Genomic DNA, 22,011 nt, shown 5'->3' with positions numbered 1-22,011 from the left:
GCCTTATTCTTTTGGAAACATAAATTCTTTCTTTAAGACATCGCTCTGTAATGTGCAGTCTCTCAGTGACACTTTTTTTTGTTCTAGGACCATTGGTGCCAGAAATTACCATAACATATATAGCTGTTTCAGCCATATTCTTTAACAGTGGACTGTCATTGAAAACCGAGGTACAGTAAACTGGAAAAAAATCTAAATGTGTTTTTTTTTTTAAAGATGCTTTTTGGGTGCGATTTTTATAAAGAATTTTTTTGTGTCAGAATACATGCATAAATGGCCTTTTACAGGAATACTCTGTGTAAATGTACATGCGATGACACAGCTGAATACTTTTTCCATAGTCCAGCTGTAGATGTGCTTGGGGCTTATGAAGTACATTTATAAGTTATGAAATAGGCAGCAGGCATAATCTAAATCGAATCTAAGCAGTAGTTTTATATTCCACTATTTTCAGTTCAGATTCAGATCAGATTTCAGGAAGAAGAACCCTACATTAAGGGCAACACATATACTTAAAAATTATTGTGCAAAGAGAGAAAATATTAAGAATAGCATTTTTTTTTCAAGTCTTTAAAACTTTATGAAAAAATGCAAATTTGGGCTTCTTATTATTAAAGGAAGACTGTTCCACATCTGAACTGCCTGATAAGAAAACAATCATACCAGTTGACTTTTAACTACTCTAAAAAATAGTTGGAAACTGAAGTTTAAAGCTACATTTACTCCATGTAGTAATAAACCCCCTTTACAAAACCACGCTAGCGTATTTTAGCGCCAGCTGAAGTGGTAACAACTCTGACGCTCATAGGAATTTTATGAGCGTTGGAGCTGTTATGGGGGGAGGGGAAATTAGCTGAAATAAATAGATGTTAATTGTTTTGGAGCATTACCATATAAAGCCTAGACATGATACCTTAAACTTAATCCTGTTTCTAATTGGAAGCCGGTGCAATTTGTGCAAAAGAGGTGAAGCCCTTTCAAAATTTCTAACTGAAAAGATTAGTCTAGCAGCTGTATTTTGAAACTACTGTAATCTAGCAAGAACTTTTTCAGATGCTCCACTGTAAATAGAATTGCAGTAATCCAAATATGGCAATAATATTGATTGGCAAAATACTCTCAAACTGGATTGTGACAAGATAGATCTTTTATAATTCAGTTGTTGAAGATGGAAAAATAATTTTTTTGACAGCATTCTCAAATGATGATTTAATTCTAAATCAGAATGAGGGATTACACCTAAGATTCTAGATGCATTATCTATTCTCAAAACATCACCAAATATTAACTTTATTAATAATGATACACTCGTAATTTCCAAAACCAATAAGTTTTGTTTTAGCTGTACTCAATTTTAAAAAGTTTTTCCTAGCCCAGTCGCTAACTTTGCTTGATTATGTTTATACTATAATCAGTAACTTGACTGATTATATTCAGGAACATTTATAGTTGCTTTTATAAGTGGACAAAGCATAAATATGTAATCTGATTAAGTATATACTGTGTAACCTAAATTTGAAAAGATTTTTCCTAAGTCACTCATATATACGTTAAATAAGGAAGATGAAAAGGGGCACACCACTGTCAGTTTGAAAGTGGCCCCCACAATATTAGGTGGTAGGGGTTAAGTGAAATGCGCACTGACAGACGCCAGGTCCCAGGTTCAGTTCCTTCACAGAAGTTTCATTAGGGATAGAATCAAATAAGAAGCACAGCCAGGGGTGATTATATAAAGAATATATTATAGAAATAGTCTTACAGAAAAGTAATATTTATAAGCATTACAATTAAGCAGAGAGCATTACACTTAAGCAGAGAGCAAGCAGTCTCACTGCCTTACAGAGGTCAGAGGCAAAGAGGGACATAGAAGCTTGCAGTTCTAGGAAGCTTCGTGTTCCATAGATAAAGAGAAGGATAGACAGAGAGAGGGGGAGCCAAAGTGCCAAGCCAAGAGCCAAGAGATAGCTAGATAGAAAGAGAGAGAGAGGGCCAAGACCCCTCTCCTGATAGGGATAGAATCAAATAAGAAGCACAGCCAGGGGTGATTATATAAAGAATATATTATAGAAATAGTCTTACAGAAAAGTAATATTTATAAGCATTACAATTAAGCAGAGAGCATTACACTTAAGCAGAGAGCAAGCAGTCTCACTGCCTTACAGAGGTCAGAGGCAAAGAGGGACATAGAAGCTTGCAGTTCTAGGAAGCTTGTGTTCCATAGATAAAGAGAAGGATAGACAGAGAGAGGGGGAGCCAGAGTGCCAAGCCAAGAGCCAAGAGATAGCTAGATAGAAAGAGAGAGAGAGGGCCAAGACCCCTCTCCTGATAGCTCCATAGAAAAAAAGAGAGAGAGAGATCTGTGTGTTGCAGAGAGCAGGCTTTTATACCTTGACTCAATATAGAAACCTGTATGCCCCAGTATCTTTCTGTTTAGAATTTGTAAACTGTTTGAAACAATGGTTAATTTAATTGCTAAGGAGGGTGAGATACCTATAAGCATGGTGATGGGATTAAGTCTCTGGCTTGATCTGTGCACCATTGTCCTAAGCACCCTCTTAATCAGACATTAACACCTTTTAGCTAGCCATGATTCAATCAGGGCTACTTGAAACTTAAAATATATCAATCAGGGCTACTTAAAACAGTTTCCATGCACTAAGGGTCTATCTGCCTTCCCATGCCAGAGTCATAAGAACATAAGAACATAAGAAGTTGCCTCCGCTGAGGCAGACCAGAGGTCCATCTCGCCCAGCGGTCCGCTCCCGCGGCGGCCCATCAGGCCCATTGCCTGAGCAATGGTCCCAGACTATCCCTATAACCTACCGCTACTCTTATCTGTACCCTTCAATTCCTTTATCCTCTAGGAACCTATCCAAACCTTCTTTGAAGCCTTGTAACGTGCTCCGGCCTATCACAGCCTCCGGGAGCGCGTTCCATGTGTCCACCACCCTCTGGGTGAAAAAGAACTTTCTGGCATTTGTTTTAAACCTGTCTCCTTTTAATTTTTCCGAGTGCCCCCTTGTACTTGTGGTTCCCCGTAATCTGAAAAATCTGTCCCTGTCTACTTTTTCTATACCCTTCAGGATCTTGAAGGTTTCTATCATGTCTCCTCTAAGTCTCCGCTTTTCCAGGGAGAACAGCCCCAGCTTTTTCAGTCTGTCAGTATATGAGAGGTTTTCCATACCTCTTATCAGTTTAGTTGCTCTTCTCTGGACTCCCTCAAGTACCGCCATGTCCTTTTTGAGGTACGGCGACCAATATTGGACACAGTACTCCAGATGCGGTCGCACCATTGCACGATACAGTGGCAGGATGACCTCCTTTGTCCTGGTCGTGATACCCTTCTTAATGATACCCAACATTTTGTTTGCTTTTCTTGAGGCTGTGGCGCACTGTGCCGACGCCTTTAAAGACGTGTCCACCATCACTCCCAGGTCTCTTTCAAGGTTACTTACCCCTAGCAGTGATCCTCCCATTTTGTAGCTGAACATCGGGTTCTTTTTCCCTACATGCATGACCTTGCATTTCCCTACATTAAAGTTCATTTGCCATTTTTTGGCCCATTCTTCTAGCGTCGTTAGGTCCCTTTGCAGATCTTCGCAGTCTTCCATGGTTTCAACCCTGCGGTAGAGTTTGGTGTCATCCGCAAATTTAATAACTTCGCAATTTGTTCCCGCCTCCAGGTCATTAATAAATATATTGAACAGGAGCGGTCCCAGCACCGACCCCTGCGGAACTCCGCTCGTGACCCCATGCCAGTCTGAGTAATGGCCCTTCACTCCAACCCTCTGTTTCCTGTCTGCCAGCCAGTTTTTGATCCATCGGTGGACCTCCCCTTGCACCCCGTGTCTCCACAGTTTTTTAAGCAATCTTTCGTGCGGTACCTTGTCAAAGGCTTTTTGAAAGTCAAGGTAAATGATGTCAATGGATTCTCCTTTATCCACCTGTCTATTTACTCCCTCAAAGAAGTACAATAAGTTTGTGAGGCATGACCTACCCTTGCAGAAGCCGTGCTGGCTCGTCTTTAGCTGTCCATTGTTTTCTATGTGTTCACAGATACTGTCCTTAATCAGTGCTTCCATCATTTTTCCCGGGACCGAGGTCAAGCTCACCGGCCTGTAGTTCCCTGGGTCCCCCCTTGAACCCTTCTTGAAGATGGGCGTGACATTTGCAATTTTCCAATCCTCCGGGATCTCTCCAGAGGCCTCTAGGCTGACAACCACATCTAGCTTTCCATATTTCAGATAATTCAGTGCCTCTGTGTCTTTGTAAATTAGGTTTAAAGGACTTGATTCTATAAATGGCACCTAAACCATAGGTGCCTAGGAATGTGGCACTTAGCACATGTCAGTCAATAAGTTAAGCACGTTTATACAATCGTGCCAGTAGGCATCTGAACCTTAGGCATACCCTATTTATGCTAGGGTTTTCTTGACATAATTACCGGCACCTAAGATAAAAACAGGCGCAGCAACAAGGGGGCATCAGTGGAAAATCAGGGCGAGAAACTGCATGGTGACACTAGGAAGTTCTTCTTCACCGAAAGGGTGGTTGATCGCTGGAATGGTCTTCCACTTCAGGTTATTGAGGCCAGCAGCGTGCCAGATTTTAAGGCCAGATGGGACAGACATATGGGATCTATCCGCAAAGATAGATAGGGAGGGTCATTGAAGTGGGCAGACTTGATGGGCCGTGGCCCTTATCTGCCGTCTATTTCTATGTTTCTATATATGCAACACGCCCATAATCTGCCTCTAACCATGCCTACTTTCCACTAGGTGCCTTGGACTAGGTATCTACTGCCCAATTCATTTTAATTTAAGCCAATTATGAGGTGCTAATTGCTTTTGCAGTGCAATAGGTGAGTCATTTTAGACATGTGGGTTATCTCCCAGTGGCTGCGAGCCATCTACAGAAGGAATCCACTCTGGATTTTTTTCTCTGACTCTCCTCTACTTCACTGGAAGTTCTACTGCCACCTGTAGTTTTTTCCCTTCTGCACACGAGCCCGACCGAACAAGTGTTTCTGTTCTGCTCTCCTCTTTTTTCTTAGGTGTTTTTCAACCCTTTTCAGGATTTTCTTTGTTCTCAGAGCATTTTTTCAGCTCTGCCTAGAGAAGAAGCAGATTCCATTCTGCAGCTGACAGGCTGATCACTGGTGGTACCTGTCGGTCAGCCTGCATTTGTTTCTTTGGAACTTGGGGCCATCCCTACTTTTTCCTCGCCTTCTGTTTAGCAGGGGTTTGAGCGCAGGCTGTTAGGCGCCCTTAGGAGGCGTCATGGTGTCTGGCTGCATTTTTCGCCTCCACCCTTTTCTTAGCATGTCCGTCGATCTGCGGGTGTGAGGGTACAGTCAGGCTCCGTGTCTGACTGGCAGCCCGAAGATCAGTGTCGAAGAGGCATTCCCAGTAGAGAATGACACGGTGGCTGTTACCTGCGGTAACCCGCTGATACCAGGGTGGAAAAACCAGTGTTCTCACTGATGTACTGCTCAGGAAGCAACTCTGTGGCAGGGCTCAGAGAATCTCTGGGAGGGAACAATCTCTGGGAGTGACCATTGCCCTCGCTTCAAGGACTGGTAAGATCTGGGCAGCCTCTATGCGAGCTCAGATGGATGAGGGTAGTTAATGTTCAGATCAGTAGTTTGGACATTGCAAGTGGACAGCAGTGTCCATCATTTCACATCTGAGCCGGAGCCTTGAAGTCGCATGTGGCTGCCAGAAAGGTCTCCTCTGGTTTCCGGTTGCATCAGAGGAGACCTTTCTGGCAGCCACACATGACTTAAAGGCATCAGCTACTCCTAGAAAGAAAATGTAAAAATCACCCGCCTCGAAGGTAAGGAGAAGGGAGGTATGGAAAGAGGAAAGGTGGGGTGGAGAGAAACAGATGCTGAAGGGAACTGGGGAAGGGACAGAGGTGAGAAGACCCTGAAGGGAACTGGGGAAGAGAGAGTTGGGAGAAGATGCTGAAGGGAAATGGGGAAGACAGAGATGCCAGACTATGGAGGGAGCAGAGGGAAGAAGATGGGTGCCAGACCAATGGGAAGGGGGTGGTGGTGGAAGGAGAGATGGAAGGGAGAGAGAAGACAGACAGTGGATGGAAGGAATTGAATGAGGAGAAGATGAGGAAAGCAGAAACCAGACAACAAAGGTAGAAAAAAAGTCTTTATTTTCTTTTTTTTGCTTTAGGATAAAGTAGTTTATTAGTTGTGTTGATAAAAATTTATACGATAGTATGTTACAAAACTCCTAAAAATGGTGGTTTCTAATAAATTATCTCACAAACATAATAAATTATGCAATTTATATTATTTTTCATACACTCAGAATTGTGTAATTCGACCAAGAGCTAAAGCTCCTATAGTCGAACCCACCACCCAATCACTGTGTATGAGATGGCGAAAAACTGTGAATTCAAGTGCTATTCAAAAGTTAAAATCTAAATACTCAGTGGCAAAAAAAGTGATTTCACTTAGCTTTATGTGTTTTTCAGCAGGTCCCGACATGGACCATGTTTCGATTGTCTTTTTCAAGGAACCCAAAGCAAAGTTTGAACAACTAAAATGCCAGAGTTAGTGATCGTGAAATTGGGTCACATAAAAAGTGTTTCATTCTGTCATATATTGATCATTTAGGAGGAATATCTATTGTAATATCTATTGGTCTAAAAATTGGGTAAGTGCAATAGATATTACAGATTTCATTCCTGTCCATATTACTTGGAATCGACCCATAAAGTATGGTGTTCCTTTTCGATTCCTGAGACGTATATATAATTATAATGATTCAGGGTCATGGCACATACCGGTTTTGTCCACTCCTTGCCACAAGTCTAAAAAACCAAATGTAAGACAAAAATATTTAAAACCTATTTTGAAGACATTTTCCTCACAAGAAGTTGAGTATTCAAAAATAAAGTGTGCCTATTTGAATATTCGATCAATAAGAAATAAAGCAATTTTAGTACGAGATTGGCTTGAGGGAACAAAACCGGATATTGCACTATTTACAGAAACATGAATGATTTCAGATAATGATGCTATTATAAATGATTTTTTACCACAGGATATAAGATAATTTCATTAGCCAGAAGCTCAAAAAGAGGTGGAAGGTTGGCCGTACTTTTGAGTGACAAATTTGATTTTACAATACCGGATTCTTTATCAACTCCAAACTGTGAATTCTTGACTTGTAGACTGTCCCAGAATTTATTAGTTGTTACATTATTTTATATTCCCCCAAGGAAATGGAATCTAGTGAGATAAAATTTTTATGAATTTGTTTTATCTAGCTCTACATTAGGATCATATCACCTCTTTCTGGGTGATATAAATATTCATATGGACCAGAAGAGTATAGATGTTCATGATTTATTTTCTTTTTTAAATAGTCTAGATTTTATATTACCACAACAGGAAAAAACACACAATAAAGGCCATCAATTAGACCTAGTGACGTTCTCAAAAAAAGTGCACACTAATGTTAAAATTGACTTTTCGGAGGTATTATGGAGTGATACAGTTTGGTCAGATCATCGTCAATGTAACTTTGATCTGTTATGGCAAAATAGATTAGGTAATGAACGTGAGGGTTTGAGAAATGTATGAGGGAAGGCTGGAATTGTGAGAAGGGGTAAGGTGGATCATGTTGAATTTTGGTCGCATTATGAATTGATAAACAAAGAGGGTCAAGTGAATAATTTTTTAACTGATTGGGAAAAAATAAGTACACAAATTTTAGACAAAATAGCACCTTATAGGGTTAGAAGAGAAAAAGTATATAATATCTGATTTGATGCAGAGTTATTAGAATTAAAAAGGACACTCAGAAGGATGGAGAAGGTATGGTTAAAATCAGGAAAAGAGGAAGATAGAACGAACTGGAGATTGAAGCTAAAGGAGTATAAAACTATGATTGCAGATAAACGTAGTATACATTATAAAGAAAAGATTGGTGAGGTAAAAACCAATAGTAAAGAGCTTTTCAAACTGGTTTATGGGTTAACTGAGATTGATTCAAAAAAATCGATCAAATAAGGAAACCACTCCATCTGTGGATAAGATGGCGGTATTTTTCAAAAATAAAATTAGTGAATTGCACTCTGTTCTTAATGTACAAGATAATAAAGATCAAGTTACCAACTCTAAAAATCTAGTAGGATATTCAGAAGGAGTTAGGACGGATATGAATTGTGAGCATTTTACCATTCCAGATTGGAATTTTTTTTGTAAACTTTACTCAAAGTATGCTAAAAATATTGCCGTCTAGATATTTGCTCGAAGAATGCATTGATGAATGCATCAATTAGTTTTCGAATTCAACTTTATAAATGGATTATTTCTCAGTTGGATTCTGGACAATTTGAGAAAGGTTTAGGACGGATTATAATTACACCTATTGTAAAAAAAATCCTAAGGAATCACATAGAAACATAGACATAGAAACATAGAAAGATGACGGCAGATAAGGGCCATATAGCCCATCAAGTCTGCCCACACTATTTACCCACCCCCTTAAGTCTTCTGACCCCTTAAGTATAATTGTAATTATACTGTCACTCTACTGACCCGCTCATTCAAGTCCTAGTGACCCTATCCCTTGGCATGACCCCGTAGGGATCCCACATGGGTATCCCATTTGTTCTTGAAGTCTGGGATGCTGCGTGCCTCGACCACCTGCACTGGAAGCTTGTTCCAATGCTCGATCACTCTCTCCGTGAAGAAGTACTTCCTTGCATCTCCACGAAACTTCCCTCCCCTGAGTTTGAGCGGATGTCCTCTTGTGGTCGAGGGTCCCCTGAGAAGAAAGATATCCTCTTCCACCTCGACCCGTCCCGTGATGTACTTAAATGTCTCAATCATGTCTCCCCTCTCCCTATGCTCTTCAAGAGTGTAGAGCTGCAATTTGCTCAGTCTTTCCTCGTACGGGAGACCCTTTAGCCCCGAGACCATCCTGGTGGCCATCCGCTGAACCGACTCAATTCTGAGCACATCCTTACGGTAATGTGGCCTCCAGAATTGCACACAGTACTCCAGATGAGGTCTCACCATGGCTCTGTACAATGGCATCATGACTTCAGGTTTCCTGTTGACGAAGCTTCTCTTGATACAACCTATCATCTGCCGTGCTTTAGATGAAGCCTTCTCCACTTGAGTGGCTGCCTTCATGTCAGCACTGATGATTACTCCTAAGTCTCGTTCTGCCGTAGTCCTGGTTAAAGTTTCTCCATTCAGGGTGTAAGTTCTGCAAGGATTTCCGTTACCGAGATGCATGACCTTACATTTCTTGGCGTTAAAGCCCAGCTGCCACATCAAGGACCAACTTTCTAAAGTACGCAGGTCTTGCTCCATAGCATCTTGTAGATTATGGCCGTTTACTATATTGCATAGTTTGGCGTCATCAGCGAATAAGGTTACTTTGCCTTGAAGCCCTTGAGTCAGATCCCCAATGAATATGTTGAAGAGGAGTGGGCCCAGGACCGAACCCTGTGGCACTCCGCTAGTCACGTAGTAGTGAAAATAATTACAGACCAATAGCAAGCATTCCACTGTTTGAAAAATAATAGAGGGACTAGTAAATGCGGAACTAGTAAAATATCTGGAAAAGTTCAACATTTTACATGATAAACAATTAGGGTTTCGCTCAGGACATAGCACAGAAACAGTGATAGCATCAACCAGCTTACAATTCTGTTTAGTGTGGGTTCTAGTGCCCTGGTCTTGCAGTTGAACCTGAGCAGTGCTTTTGACCTAGTGGATCATGACCAACTGTTGTATTGTTTGGATTCAATTGGGATCAGTGACTATGTTAAAAACTGGTTTAGAGGATTCCTTGAACAAAGAACATATGAAGTATTTAAGAAGAATTCATTCAGGAAATGGAAAAAAGGCAAAACTGAGGAGAACTGGAAAGAGCACAGGAAGTATCAAAAAGAATGTCACCATGTGGTTAGAAAAGCCAAAAAGGAATATGAAGAAAGGCTAGCCAAGGAAGCATGAAATTTCAAACCGTTCTTCAGATATGTTAAAGGGAAGCAGCCGGCTAGGGAGGAGGTGGGACCGCTGGATGACGGAGACAGGAAGGGAGTGGTGAAGGAGAAGAAAGAAGTGGCGGAAAGACTAAACATGCTCTTTTCATCTGTATTTACAAAAGAGGACACATCCAGCATACCGGAACCTGAGCAAATCTTCAAAGGAGACCAAACAGATAAATTAACATCCATGGAAGTAAGCCTTGAAGACATACATAGGCAGTTAGAAAAATTAAAAACCGACAAATCGCCTGGCCCGGACAGAATCCACCCTAGGATACTGAAAGAACTAAAGGAGGAAATAGCGGAACTACTATAGCAAGTTTGCAATCTATCCCTAAAAACAGGAGTGATCCCGGAAGATTGGAAGATAACCAATGTTACGCTCATCTTTAAAAAGGGATCAAGAGGTGACCTGGGGAATTACAGACCGGTGAGTCTGACCTCTGTTCCGGGGAAAATGGCGGAAGCGCTGATAAAAGACAGCATCAATGAGCATTTCGAAAGAAATAAACTTCTAATCACAAGCCAACATGGCTTCTGCAAGGGGAGATCGTACCTAACGAACTTACTGCACTTCTTCGAAGGAATTAACAAATGGATGGACAAAGAGGACCCCATAGACATCATATATTTAGATTTCCAAAAAGCCTTTGACAAGGTACCCCATGAACGCCTACTTCGGAAACTGAAGAACCATGGGGAGGAGATGTACACAGATGGATCAGAAATGTTTGGCGGATAGGAAGCAGAGGGTAGGAGTGAAGGGCCACTACTCGGACTGGAGGAGGGTCACGAGTGTTGTTCTGCAGGGGTCGGTGCTCGGACCGCTGCTATTCAATATACAGTGAAACCTTGCAAAACTTGTCTCGCAAACCGAGTGTTGACTCGATTTGTGAGCACCCCCCCCGAGAACCGGCATCGCTCCCCCCACTTGCAAAGCCCCCCCCCCCGTGCGAACCGGCACCCTCCGCCCCAAACAACTTGAACTTACCTCCCCATCTGGCACCAGCACACAGCCCACAGGATGCGACTTGAAGATCTTACTGCCTCTGCCGGGCCTTGAGCATGCATCTGCGCATGCTCAAGGCCTTCTAATTCTCCCTCTCACCGAGAATCTCGGCGAGAGATGGTGGACACCTAGAATGCGCTTCCAGAGGGCGTGATAGGACAGAGTATGGTATTAGGGTTCAAGAAGGAATTGGACAATTTTTTGGAGGAAAAGGGGATAGAGGACTACTACACAGGACTGGATCTGTTGGGCCACCGCGCGAGCGAACTGCTGGGCATGATGGACCTCTGGTCTGACCCAGCAGAGGCACTTCTTATGTATTGTTTTTTTTATGAAATTGTATCCTCTTCGCTGAATTGTTCAGTTTTATACCTTGTTGTGAACTGCACAGAACTGTTGGTAGGGCGGTATATTAGAAAATAAATTATTAATTTATAAATACATCAAATAAGCTTGCCTACTTCTTTCATTTTGATAAAAATTTATAAACGAAGCCCTGCCAGCTGAACATCTCTTTCTCTAGTTCAGCAACCAGAACTTTGATTTATAAAATGATAATTGTACAGAATATTGTTTCTTTTTATACTTTAATAAAATAAGTTCAGTATAAAACTATTTGAGGTTTGTGTGGATGGGATCAGATGGTTTGCGGGGACAGGGCGGTGACGGGGTGGTGATGGGAACTGAGCTCACGGAGACGGGGCGGTGAAGGAGACTGAGCTCGCGGGGACGGGGACAAATTTTTTTCCCATGTCATTCTTTAATTCCCAGCATGAGGCATTGATTCTCTGATTCCAGCTACTGTAAGAGAACTGAGGCTAGCTGCAGCACATTTCCAGCACAGGTCACAGTGAGTAAGGTTGTTACAGCCTGTGAGGTGAATTGGAGGGGGAGGGTGTGTTCTGAATTTCAAGGTTTTTATACATGTCCCCCTGTGTTCCCCCACCTGAAAAATCCTAAAATTGCCATTTTTGAACTTCGCTAACTGAAAAAAAATCACGATTTTGGTGTGAATTTCTTAGTTGTGGTCATCTTGGTTTTTAGTAATCTTTTTTTCATAAGCTCCCTCCACTTCCAAAATGGCAATTTTTGCCTCAAAACTTGTTGGGATGGAGTCCTTGGGCTCTTCTGCTTCAAATCCTTGCCATGATTGTGCAAATTTAGCATCTCTGAAGTGACCTTGTGCCATGTGGCGCGCCCGGAAGAAGTGGCAGCACCATGCCTAACTTTTCCCTTGTCTAAGCAGGTGACAAAATTTCTTGACTGTTTAGATTGTAAGCTTCTTCGAGCAGAGATTGTCTTCTTCGTGATTTTGTACAGCGCTGCATATGTATGGTAGTGCTATAGAAATAATTAATAGTAGTAGTAGGTTTAATCGCTACTGATTTTCTAGGAAGTCGGTACCTGACCCTTGCAATGAGGCATTGATTAGAGTTAGGATTGCGTTAATGAAGGAGACCCTTCACCGATTTTTGTAAGGAGAGTGGGCAAGGGTCATAGGTGGAAATGGTAGGGCGGAGGGCATCCAGCGCTGTTTCTAGTTCATCTGGCAAGATCTCACTAAAGTAGTCAAGGGTTATTGTTGGGGTATGTTTGCCTAAATTAGAGTTAGGTTTTTTTACTCTTGATGGAATTGGCACCCTGTTGATATTCAAATGAATGTTATCGATCTTGTCCTGGAAGAAGGAGGAGAGGGGCTTCTGAGTCTACCATGTGGGACTGGCTATGGATGATTCCTTGGGCTGCCAAGAATAAGCTCCTAGTTAGGGAGAAGATGCCTCTTGATCAATTTGGGCATGGTAGACCGTAGTTTGCAGACTAGTCCTCCTCCAGAGGGATGAAGACCTCAGACTGACAGTCCAAGTGGGTCTTCTCACTCAGGGATTGGTCCCTGTAGAGAATTCAAAACTCTTTGGGCTTATGGTATGGCTCTTGAGCAGGCTGTCCTGACAAGTAAGGGTTACCCAGACGTAGTCATCGCCACTCTGCTGAGAACTAAGAAACCTTTGACTGTGGCAGCCTATGCTAAAGCCTGGAAGTCCTTTCAGCATTGGTTTGCTGTGGATGATGTAGAACCCTTATGAGCTCTGATTTTGGTAGTCGTGGACTTTTTGCAAAAAGGACTTCAGAAGGATCTGTTTGTTGGATCACTGAGAGTACAGATAGCAGGCCTTTTCTGTTTTCAATCTCGAGGGGAAAAAGGCTCTCTGGCCTCTTGCCAGGTTTTACCTGGTTCATTAATGGGGCTCTTTGGTTGTTTCCTCTGATGCATCTCCAATTCCTTTCCTGTACTCTTAACACCGTATTGCAAGGTCTTAGTAGAGCTCCATATGAGCCTTTATGGGTGGTTTACTTTCTGGATCTTACAGTCAAGATGCTGTTTCTGGTGGTGATTACATCAGAGAGACGAGTCTCCAAGTTATAACTCTGTCCTGTAGAATGACGTTCCTTAAGATTACAGAAGTAGGGTTCCCTTGCACACAGTTCCATCCTTCTTACCAAAAGTAACGTCTGCCTTCCTTGTCAATCAGGAAGTCCGTTTGCCCTCTTTACACCCTAAGGGGTCTAAGAGAAAGGATAAAGCTTTACATTTGCTGGATGTCAAGTGAGTGCTTCTTTGATACTTCAAGATTACAAATGAGTTTCGCGTATTGGATCACCACCTTGTTTTGACCAGTCAGTCTAAGAAAGGGAGGCTGGTGTCCAAGGCCTCAATTTCCAGATGCATTAAAATGGCCATTATCTCCGCATATGTGGGCTGTGGTAAGCAGCCGCTGATTGCATTGAGGAGTTGCTACCTCATGGGTGGAGACTCGGACAGTTTCGCCTGAGGAAATCTATAGAACAGCTACATGGTCTACTCTTCATACCTTATACCAGGTTCTAAAGAGTGGATGTAACAGTCAGGAAAGACACTGCTTTTGGGTCCTCCATTTTGAAGGCAGGCTCAGTGGGCTTGCCCTACACTGCTTTGGTACGTCCCTGTGGTTCAGGATTTCTAGACACATTGCCCTAGAAAGATAGATTAGGTTCTTACCTCGATAATCTTCTTTCTTGTAGATGTGTCTAGTAGTCCTGAGGCCCTGCCCTATAAGTGAGCTTCGCTTGCCTTCTGCTTTGGGATCAATCTGGCTTTGGAGACTTCTCTCTCTCTCAAATGAGCTGAAAGAAAAAACAAAATATACAACACACAAGAAAGTAAAGTCTGGTTTAAATCTCTGCTTGATAGCAGGACATGAAAGAAGCTTCATACTAAATATTAGTTCGGGTTGCACATAGTTTTGGTATCAGTAGTCTTGGGGATTTTTCCTTGTTTCCTTTCTTCCTGTCATTACACAGTGCTCTTTGATTGTTTTTGTACAAACTGAGGGGGCAGGAGCAACTGCCTGGGAAAAAGATGGAGTTCAAAGATGATTGATAGCATTCTGCAAGCAACTTGTGGGTTCAGATGCATAACCCCACAGTATAAGACTACTAGACACATCTACAAGAAAGAAGATTATTGAGATAAGAACCTAATCTTTCTTTCTTTTACTACAACAAGGGGTAATTTTCGAAAATACTGCTTCAAAAATGGTTTCCCCTGTTTTTATAATATACAGCGCTGCATGTGTCTGGTATGGAAGCACTAGAGAAATAAACTCATAGTAATTAGAAGATCCTGTGTATTCTGGCTCAGGTGTAACATTACACAGTCGTGTGCATTTGAATACCTCAGAAGGTACTGGATTTAGATGTTTGTCAGAAGCACTTTAAAGTCTAAAGAATCACTCATTGTTTTGCAGGAGCTGACACGTGCATTGATGCATGTGAAACTACACCTTTTTGTCCAGCTCTTCACGCTTGTGTTCTTCCCTTCAGCAATCTGGCTGTTTCTCCAACTCTTGTCAATTACCTCCATCAATGAATGGCTTTTGAAAGGGTAGGTGGTTTAAAAAAAAAAAAAAAGAACAAAAAAGTAACCAAAACATCCTGCTGACTCAACAAGATTCAAGGAAAGGGTATAGGTAAAATCATCTGCTACATGGTATTTTACTCATAAGTTAAAGGAAGATGTTAATGAGATACAAATGAATTGCATATCAAAGCAGGTGTTAAGGTACACTTGGCAAAGCACAAATGTTAAAGTAGGTGTCAAATATAAAATAAAAATTAATTATATTTCCCCAATGTATAGTGAAGATGTCAGGATTTTGTTTTGTTTTGAGGGTTTTATTTTTTTTTTGCATTAAAGCAGGGGTGTCCAATGTCGGTCCTCGAGGGCCGCAATCCAGTCGGGTTTTCAGGATTTCCCCAATGAATATGCATGAGATCTATGTGCATGCACTGCTTTCAATGCATATTCATTGGGGAAATCCTGAAAACCCGACTGGATTGCGGCCCTCGAGGACCGACATTGGACACCCCTGCATTAAAGGATATCCAGTAAATTACAGTAAAACCTTGGTTTGCGAGTGTTTTGCAAGACGAGCAAAACACTCGAGCAAACTTTAACTTGGAAACCGAGCGTTGACTTGATTAACAAGCGTGTCGCACCACCACACTCCGGGAACCGGCTTCTCTCCCTCTGAGGCCCACCCCCAAACCCTTACCTCTAGTGGACACCAGCACGCACCAACCCACAGGTGCTGAAAGAGCCTGCCGCTGAATTTCCATGCTGGGCTGCTGCAGGGCATTCAGCATTTGCGCATGCTCAAGGCCTTCTGGCACCCACCTTCTCCGAGATTCTTATGAGATTCTTGGCTAGCGTTGGAAGCAAGAATACTATTTAGGTTTTCCTGTATTTGTTTTAAGTTTATTTCAGGAGAGTCTCCAATTTATTTGTCTCCTCACTTTGAATTTTATAGACCATCAAGGATTACAAGAAGCTCTAGCTTATTTACCTATCCTAAACCAAATGGTATCAGATACAAGACATTTTTTTGGAAGTACCTTAGCGTTTCAGGCAGGCAAATTACAATGTTGGCTTGGTGAATGTATTCATCAAGCCATGTCTTACTGTTCTTTTCGAAAATTAGCAAAGTCTGCTCTGTTTGACAAATTCATTACTTAATTAGATCGTTTTAAGATTATACAGTGGTACCTCGGTTTACGAGTGCACCATTTTGCGAGTGTTTTGCAAGACGAGCAAAACATTCGCAAACTTGGTGCACTCGTAAACCGAGCTTGCCTCGCAGTACGAGCGCCCCCCCCGCTCGCGTTGCCCCCCCTCCACCGCAATCCTACTTCCCCCCCCCCCACCCCCCGAGCAGTCAATGACACCCTTTACCCAACTTGGCACCAGTGCCGTTGCCCGAAGATCCTCCCTCTTCCGGCGCGGCCTGGGCTGGGCGGTGCGTCGGAGATCCTCCTTCTTCTGGCCTGGGCTGGATTGGCTTTGAGCATTTGCGCATGCTCAAAGCCTTCTGGTCTCGCTCTCTCCGAGATTGAGAGCGAGACCAGAAGGCTTTGAGCATGCGCAAATGCTCAAAGCCAGTCCAGCCCAGACCAGACGAGAAGAAGGAGGATCTCCGACGCACCACCCAGCCGCGCCAGAAGAGGGAGGATCTTCGGGCACCGGCACTGGTGCCAAGTCGGGTAAAGGGTGTCATTGACTGCTCGGGGGGGAGGGGGGCAACGCGAGCGGGGGAGGGGATGCCGGATCGCTGGGGGGGATGCCGGATCGTGGGGGGGGGGGGGTTGGAACAGCGTCGGATTCCTCAAGGGGGGGGAGAATGGAGCAGCGCCGGTAGCCTCAGGGGTGGGGGGGAGGAGGTGGAACCAATCAAAGCAGTTTCCCTTACTTCCTATGGGGAAACTTGCTTTGTTATACGAGCAATTTGGTTTACGAGCATGCTTCTGGAACGAATTATGCTCATAAACCAAGGTTCCACTGTAATTACTTTTTAACATTTTACTCTGGTTTTATCTTATATGTATGTAGTTCGCTGATTGTTCAGTTTCTTATGGTGTAAACCGCCTAGAACTTTTGGTAATGGCAGTATAAAAGAATACATTTATTATTATTATTATTAAAAAAAAAAAGAGAGATTAGTAGGTCTGAGGTCCCATAGTACTTCAAGATAGTTATTTAAAAGAAAGATACACCAAACATATATTCTATTATGGAGCTGCTTCGGTATTTTTGAGAATGAGAGATAAAAAACTTTGTGTCTCTGAATAGGTGAGGTGCAGTGTGGGTGAAGAGAGGGAAATAAACAAGAATCCAGAGAAAGAAGTGAGATTATTTCTCATTTTATTTTCTCTTTCAGTTTGCAGACAGTAGGCTGTATGCCACCTCCCGTGTCTTCTGCAGTCATTTTAACCAAAGCTGTTGGTGGAAATGAGGTGAGTTTGTTAAATTTGCTATTAATTAATACATTTGCATACTTATTTTGTTTTGACATTTTAACAAAATATTAGGCACATACTTAAGGGCTAAGGACCATATTCTATATATCGAGCCAAAAAAATTGGCGCCAATCAACATGGAGCTTAGCGTGATTCTATAAAAGGCTCCCGCTATATATACTGTTGAATCACACTTAGTGGCCCTAAGCAGCATAAATTTAGGCAAACCCATTTAGGCTTAGTGTGCTAAGCTGTGCACAGTTTGGGCATATTCTGTAACAGTGCACCTAACTTAAGAATGCCCATGATCTGTCCAGTCTCCCAGTCTTACAAGGTCTTTTTGCAATTTTTCACAATCCTCTTGCGATTTAACAACTTTGAATAGCTTTGTGTCATCAGCAAATTAAATTATCTCACTAGTTAGTCCCATCTCTAGATCATTGATAAATAAGTTAAAAAGCAGCGGTTCCAGCACACACCCCTGGGGAACCCCACTATTTAAATCCACAAAAATAACACAAAATAGGAGTCTAAATTAAACCACCAACCACAAATTCTCCCCACTTGTTTTAAATCTAAAGAAAGGATTCCAGTCAATAAAAATGTATTTACTCTTCTGATCTCTTGCACAAAATATATATATAAAGAGGGTAATTCAAGAAGATAGGAGGAAAAGCCTCAGGCTCCAACCTGCTGCCACAGTAAATGTGCAGACAGGTTATAACATCGGGAGAAACCTCACTGGCATAAATACCTCCATCTATAAATGGACCTCTAATTTAGAACTTTTCTATTTCTTTTCCCCAAAAAATGCTTTGACGTTTATCAAAAATAAGTATCCAAGATCTTAATGGCAACGTCAAATGTACCATATTTTTTGCACTATAAGACGCACCTGAGCATAAAACGCACTCTAGATTTAGAGGAGGAAAACAAGAAAAAACCCATTCTGAACCAAATTGTGCACCCAGCCCCCCTCACTCCCTGCCAAGCTCTGCACCCAGCCCCCCCCCCCTCATTCCCTGCCAGGCTCTGCACCCAACCCCACACTCCTTGCCAAGCTCTGCATCCTGTTCCCCCTCCTTGCCAGGCTCTGCACCCTGTCCCACCGCCATGTACCTTTTAAAATCGTCCCCCCCTATTATTTAAATCCCCCTTAAATCTCTCCTTCGCTGTATGGCTGCCAGCTGCCTCCTCCAATCTCATGGAGCGGTGCAGGGAGCTATTCACCTCCAGCCTGGCCCCACGCCACTTCCTGACTGGCTGCCATCAGTTCTCACAAGTCCCACAAGAACTGCTGGCAGCCATTGAGGAAGCAGCGTGTGGCCAGGCTGGAGACGAAAAGCTTCCTGCACAGCTGTCCGCAAGATTGGAGGAGGCAGCCGTACAGCGAGGGAAAGGCAGGAGCGTGGAAAGTTCGCTCCTGCCAATACACCGCTGGACCAACAGGATTTTTAAAAGGTCCATTTGCTTCATAATAATAATAATAATAATTTTATTTCTTATATACCGCCAAAGCCATAGTAGTTCTAGACGTTTAGGCTTTGTCACCCACTTTTCAGGGGGAAAAGTGGATCTTATGGAGCGAAAAATACAGTACATTCTTTTGTTTGCTACAGATGATGTCTTGCTGTAGAAAATATCCCACTGATGGTGGCCAGCCAGTGTTTTGCTGAAACTGAGTCAGGCCAGTGGGATAACCAGATCTGTTCAACTCTCTTCTGGCATTAAATCTCGTATGCTAATCTGGAAGCCTTCCTTCTGCCATAGAGATACAGGAAATTGCCAGAGGGGAACAGGATGCAGGAGAGAGGAGGCTTCCGGGTTAGCGGCAGGCAGCATGTGAGAATCACTGCTGGCTGCTGCTGACCCATTGAAGTGAGCACCGTGGGAGCCCAGCCTGTTTTCTCCACAATTGGCAAAAACTTAGACAAATGGTGGAAAATCGCCAAAACTGCCCGGATGCCTGACAGTTGCTGAATAGAATGACGTGTCCATGGTAATAATAATAATTTATGTCTTATATACCGCTATACCAGAAGTTCGAAGCGGAAAAATTTCAGCACCTCACGGGACTACCCATTGCTGCACAGATGATGAAAGTTGTTTTGGGGTGATTTTATAAAAATCAGACAGCATCCACATTTTTTGGGGTCTTAAAACCAATATGTCTACATCTGCTCACATATTGTGTGAAGAAGTCAAATAGTTAGTATTATGGATACTAAAGGGTCCTTTTACTAAGTTGTATTAGGCTCTAATGCAGGCCTAACGCAGCAGAAAAAGCCTAACATAGGACGTGTTGATGCTTTCTACGTTAGTGTTAGTATATGCATGCACTAATAAGTGCTAATTTTTTTTTTTTTTTAGGTGGGCATTTTGGGCAGAGTGGGCATTCCTGTGCTAACCAATTAGCTCATATACATCACAACATGCTAACTGGTTAGTGCATGGATAATGTGGGAGCTCTTACTAAAATAGGTAGTAGTAAGTTCTCCCGTGTAACTTTTTAAAAATGACTTCATGCTAATGACAGCGTTAGTGCATGGCCATTAATGAAATGAATATAAAATTGGGGGGAGGGGGGTTATGGACATGGTAAAAATGGCCTTGGTGCATGGGAATGACCTGCATGAGGGCATACTAAGCTAATTTGTTACTGCAACTTCATTAAAAGCACCCTTGAAGAGGAAGTGATATCGCACTGGCAGACTTACACGGTCTGTGTCTGTATATGGCCGTTTGGGGGAGGATGGGCTGGAGAGGGCTTCAGTGGCTGGGAGGGTGTAGATGGGATGGAGTAGGTTTTAATGGAGATTTCGGCAGTTGGAACCCAAGCACAGTACCGGGTAGAGCTTTGGATTCCTGCCCAGAAATAGCTAAGAAGAAAAAATAAAAAAAATTTAAATTGAATCAGGTTGGGCAGACTGGATGGACCATTCGGATCTTTATCTGCCATCATCTACTATGTTACTATGTCGCTGGCATAGATGATAGCCTGATCTAAGAGCTCCATCTTTAGCCATGAGAAAACAGTGCATTTTGCTTAAACAAACCCTTCAGCTGAGGCACATAACGGTGCCCAATGGACAGCAGAAGTAGCTTTGGATGGCATCGAAAAAAAGACTGGAGTCGAGAGAAGCTGGTGAGTCACGGTGCTGACAGAGAGGCAGGTCAAATGCTGCGTGTTGCAGGAGCACATGTAAGGATTGCTGCTGGGCCGCTTTCAGTGACTGTGGAGGAACTGGAGCCATGAGATAGGGGGATTATGAAAAGAGATCAGAGTTTTTTGCAAAAGCAATTATGAGGGCCTGGATAGGAGAGGTCAAAATGGAGATCTCTTCTGTGGCCACCCAATTGAGGGGGTGATACAAGAGTTAAAACAAGATGTAACAGAGATGCTCCCTGCAGTGATTATCTGGTCACTTTGGATACCTTTTGGCCACTTATACCTCAACGTATATGTTCTGTCTAAGCAGTCTCATCAAACCTTTGATTATTCCTGCAGGACAACTAAGTCTAGGTTGGCCTACATCCCACCCTAACCACTCCTCCAAAATCGCCCCTTTCTGCTTTGGGTGCACAGTGGGATTCAGAGGCCTAAAAAGTCTCTGGATACATCTAAAAACCCGTTTCGATTATTGGCACTTGGACAACCTGTCTTTTAGATCATCTAAGTGCCGATTTGGGTGGATTTTTAGACGTATTTTTGTTTCAATTATGAGCCCCATAACAATTAACAACAGGGAACAGAAGACTAAGGCAATAGGGTGCGTATAGTTCAATTGTTCTGGATTAGTAGACACTTGGGCCTGGATTCTCTAAACTGCGTCCCGATTGTAGGCAGCTGTAGACATCCTACAGCTGTCTTAACCAGCCAATTGGGACGCACGTTTAAAAAAAAAAAAATGCTCCCCAAGTAGGCGCCTATATTGAAGGCATCTCTGGGAGCCTAGGGAGACCCGCAAAACCGCCTAAGCTCACCTAAGGCTAGGCGTAGTCTTAGGCAAATCTAAGCGGCTGTACGCATCTCCCTAGGTCAGCGGCAGACACTACAATGTAGGCCAGCAAAATGCTTGCTTACATTGTAAGTAGACGCGTCTACAATAACCCGGATCTATAGCCAGCATCTGTAACATGGACGTCTGTTACAGAATCGGGTTTATTTTGGACAGGCGTACGTCTGATTCTGTATAGGACGCCCATCCTGGGCCTTGGAGCCTGAAGCATGCATAAGGAGATGCATGAAGTTACAAGAATGATCATGTGTCAGCAGTCTCGGTGAAGTCCCAAACTAGAGTTTGTTTATTATAGATGTTTCTTGTGCTTCTCTTGATACTGATTATTGAGAAACTCATCTTCTGCCTTTTATAGAGTCAGCATCTCTCGGTAGAATTCTTTATATCCTCTCCCATTGCTGCAGATAAATACACACTTCCCACATTTTAAGCAAACAAGCACAAATGTTGCACAGTCTCCTCTCGGTTCTAAGACAGTGGTAAAAAAAATAATAGTAATAAACTTGAGTTACTAGAATTCCAGTTTCTCCATGCTTCATCAACCTCTGTTTTCTTTCATGCATGGACTTAGACTCCACATCTCAATTGTACAGTATTAGGTACACTCAGACTTCTTGGACT

At 42.7% G+C, this 22,011-nt stretch overlaps 1 protein-coding gene across 6 annotated transcripts in view; it reads left to right on the top strand.

The window, feature by feature from the left end:
- The window catches only part of SLC10A7 (solute carrier family 10 member 7), a 309,837-nt gene that overhangs the window by 13,634 nt on the left and 274,192 nt on the right, over nt 1-22,011 (top strand). For 5 of the 6 annotated variants that reach the window (XR_004539057.1, XR_004539058.1, XM_033940172.1 and 2 more), the window contains exons 2-4: nt 88-170; nt 14,827-14,963; nt 17,293-17,368. Coding sequence is in view for 4 of the 6 variants with exons in the window: in XM_033940172.1 (XP_033796063.1) it covers nt 88-170; nt 14,827-14,963; nt 17,293-17,368 (296 nt within the window). In the remaining 2 variants the exon portion in view is untranslated. Of the gene's footprint in view, nt 1-87; nt 171-14,826; nt 14,964-17,292; nt 17,369-22,011 lie in introns of those variants that run through there. The other variant, XM_033940206.1, reaches the window with a different exon arrangement.

This window comes from Geotrypetes seraphini, chromosome 1 (genome assembly GCF_902459505.1).
Source record: "Geotrypetes seraphini chromosome 1, aGeoSer1.1, whole genome shotgun sequence".
In the NCBI taxonomy this organism is placed as follows: Eukaryota; Metazoa; Chordata; class Amphibia; order Gymnophiona; family Dermophiidae; genus Geotrypetes; species Geotrypetes seraphini.
The sequence above is the reverse complement of the archived record's forward strand: the minus strand, read 5'-3'. Positions and strand labels throughout refer to the sequence as shown.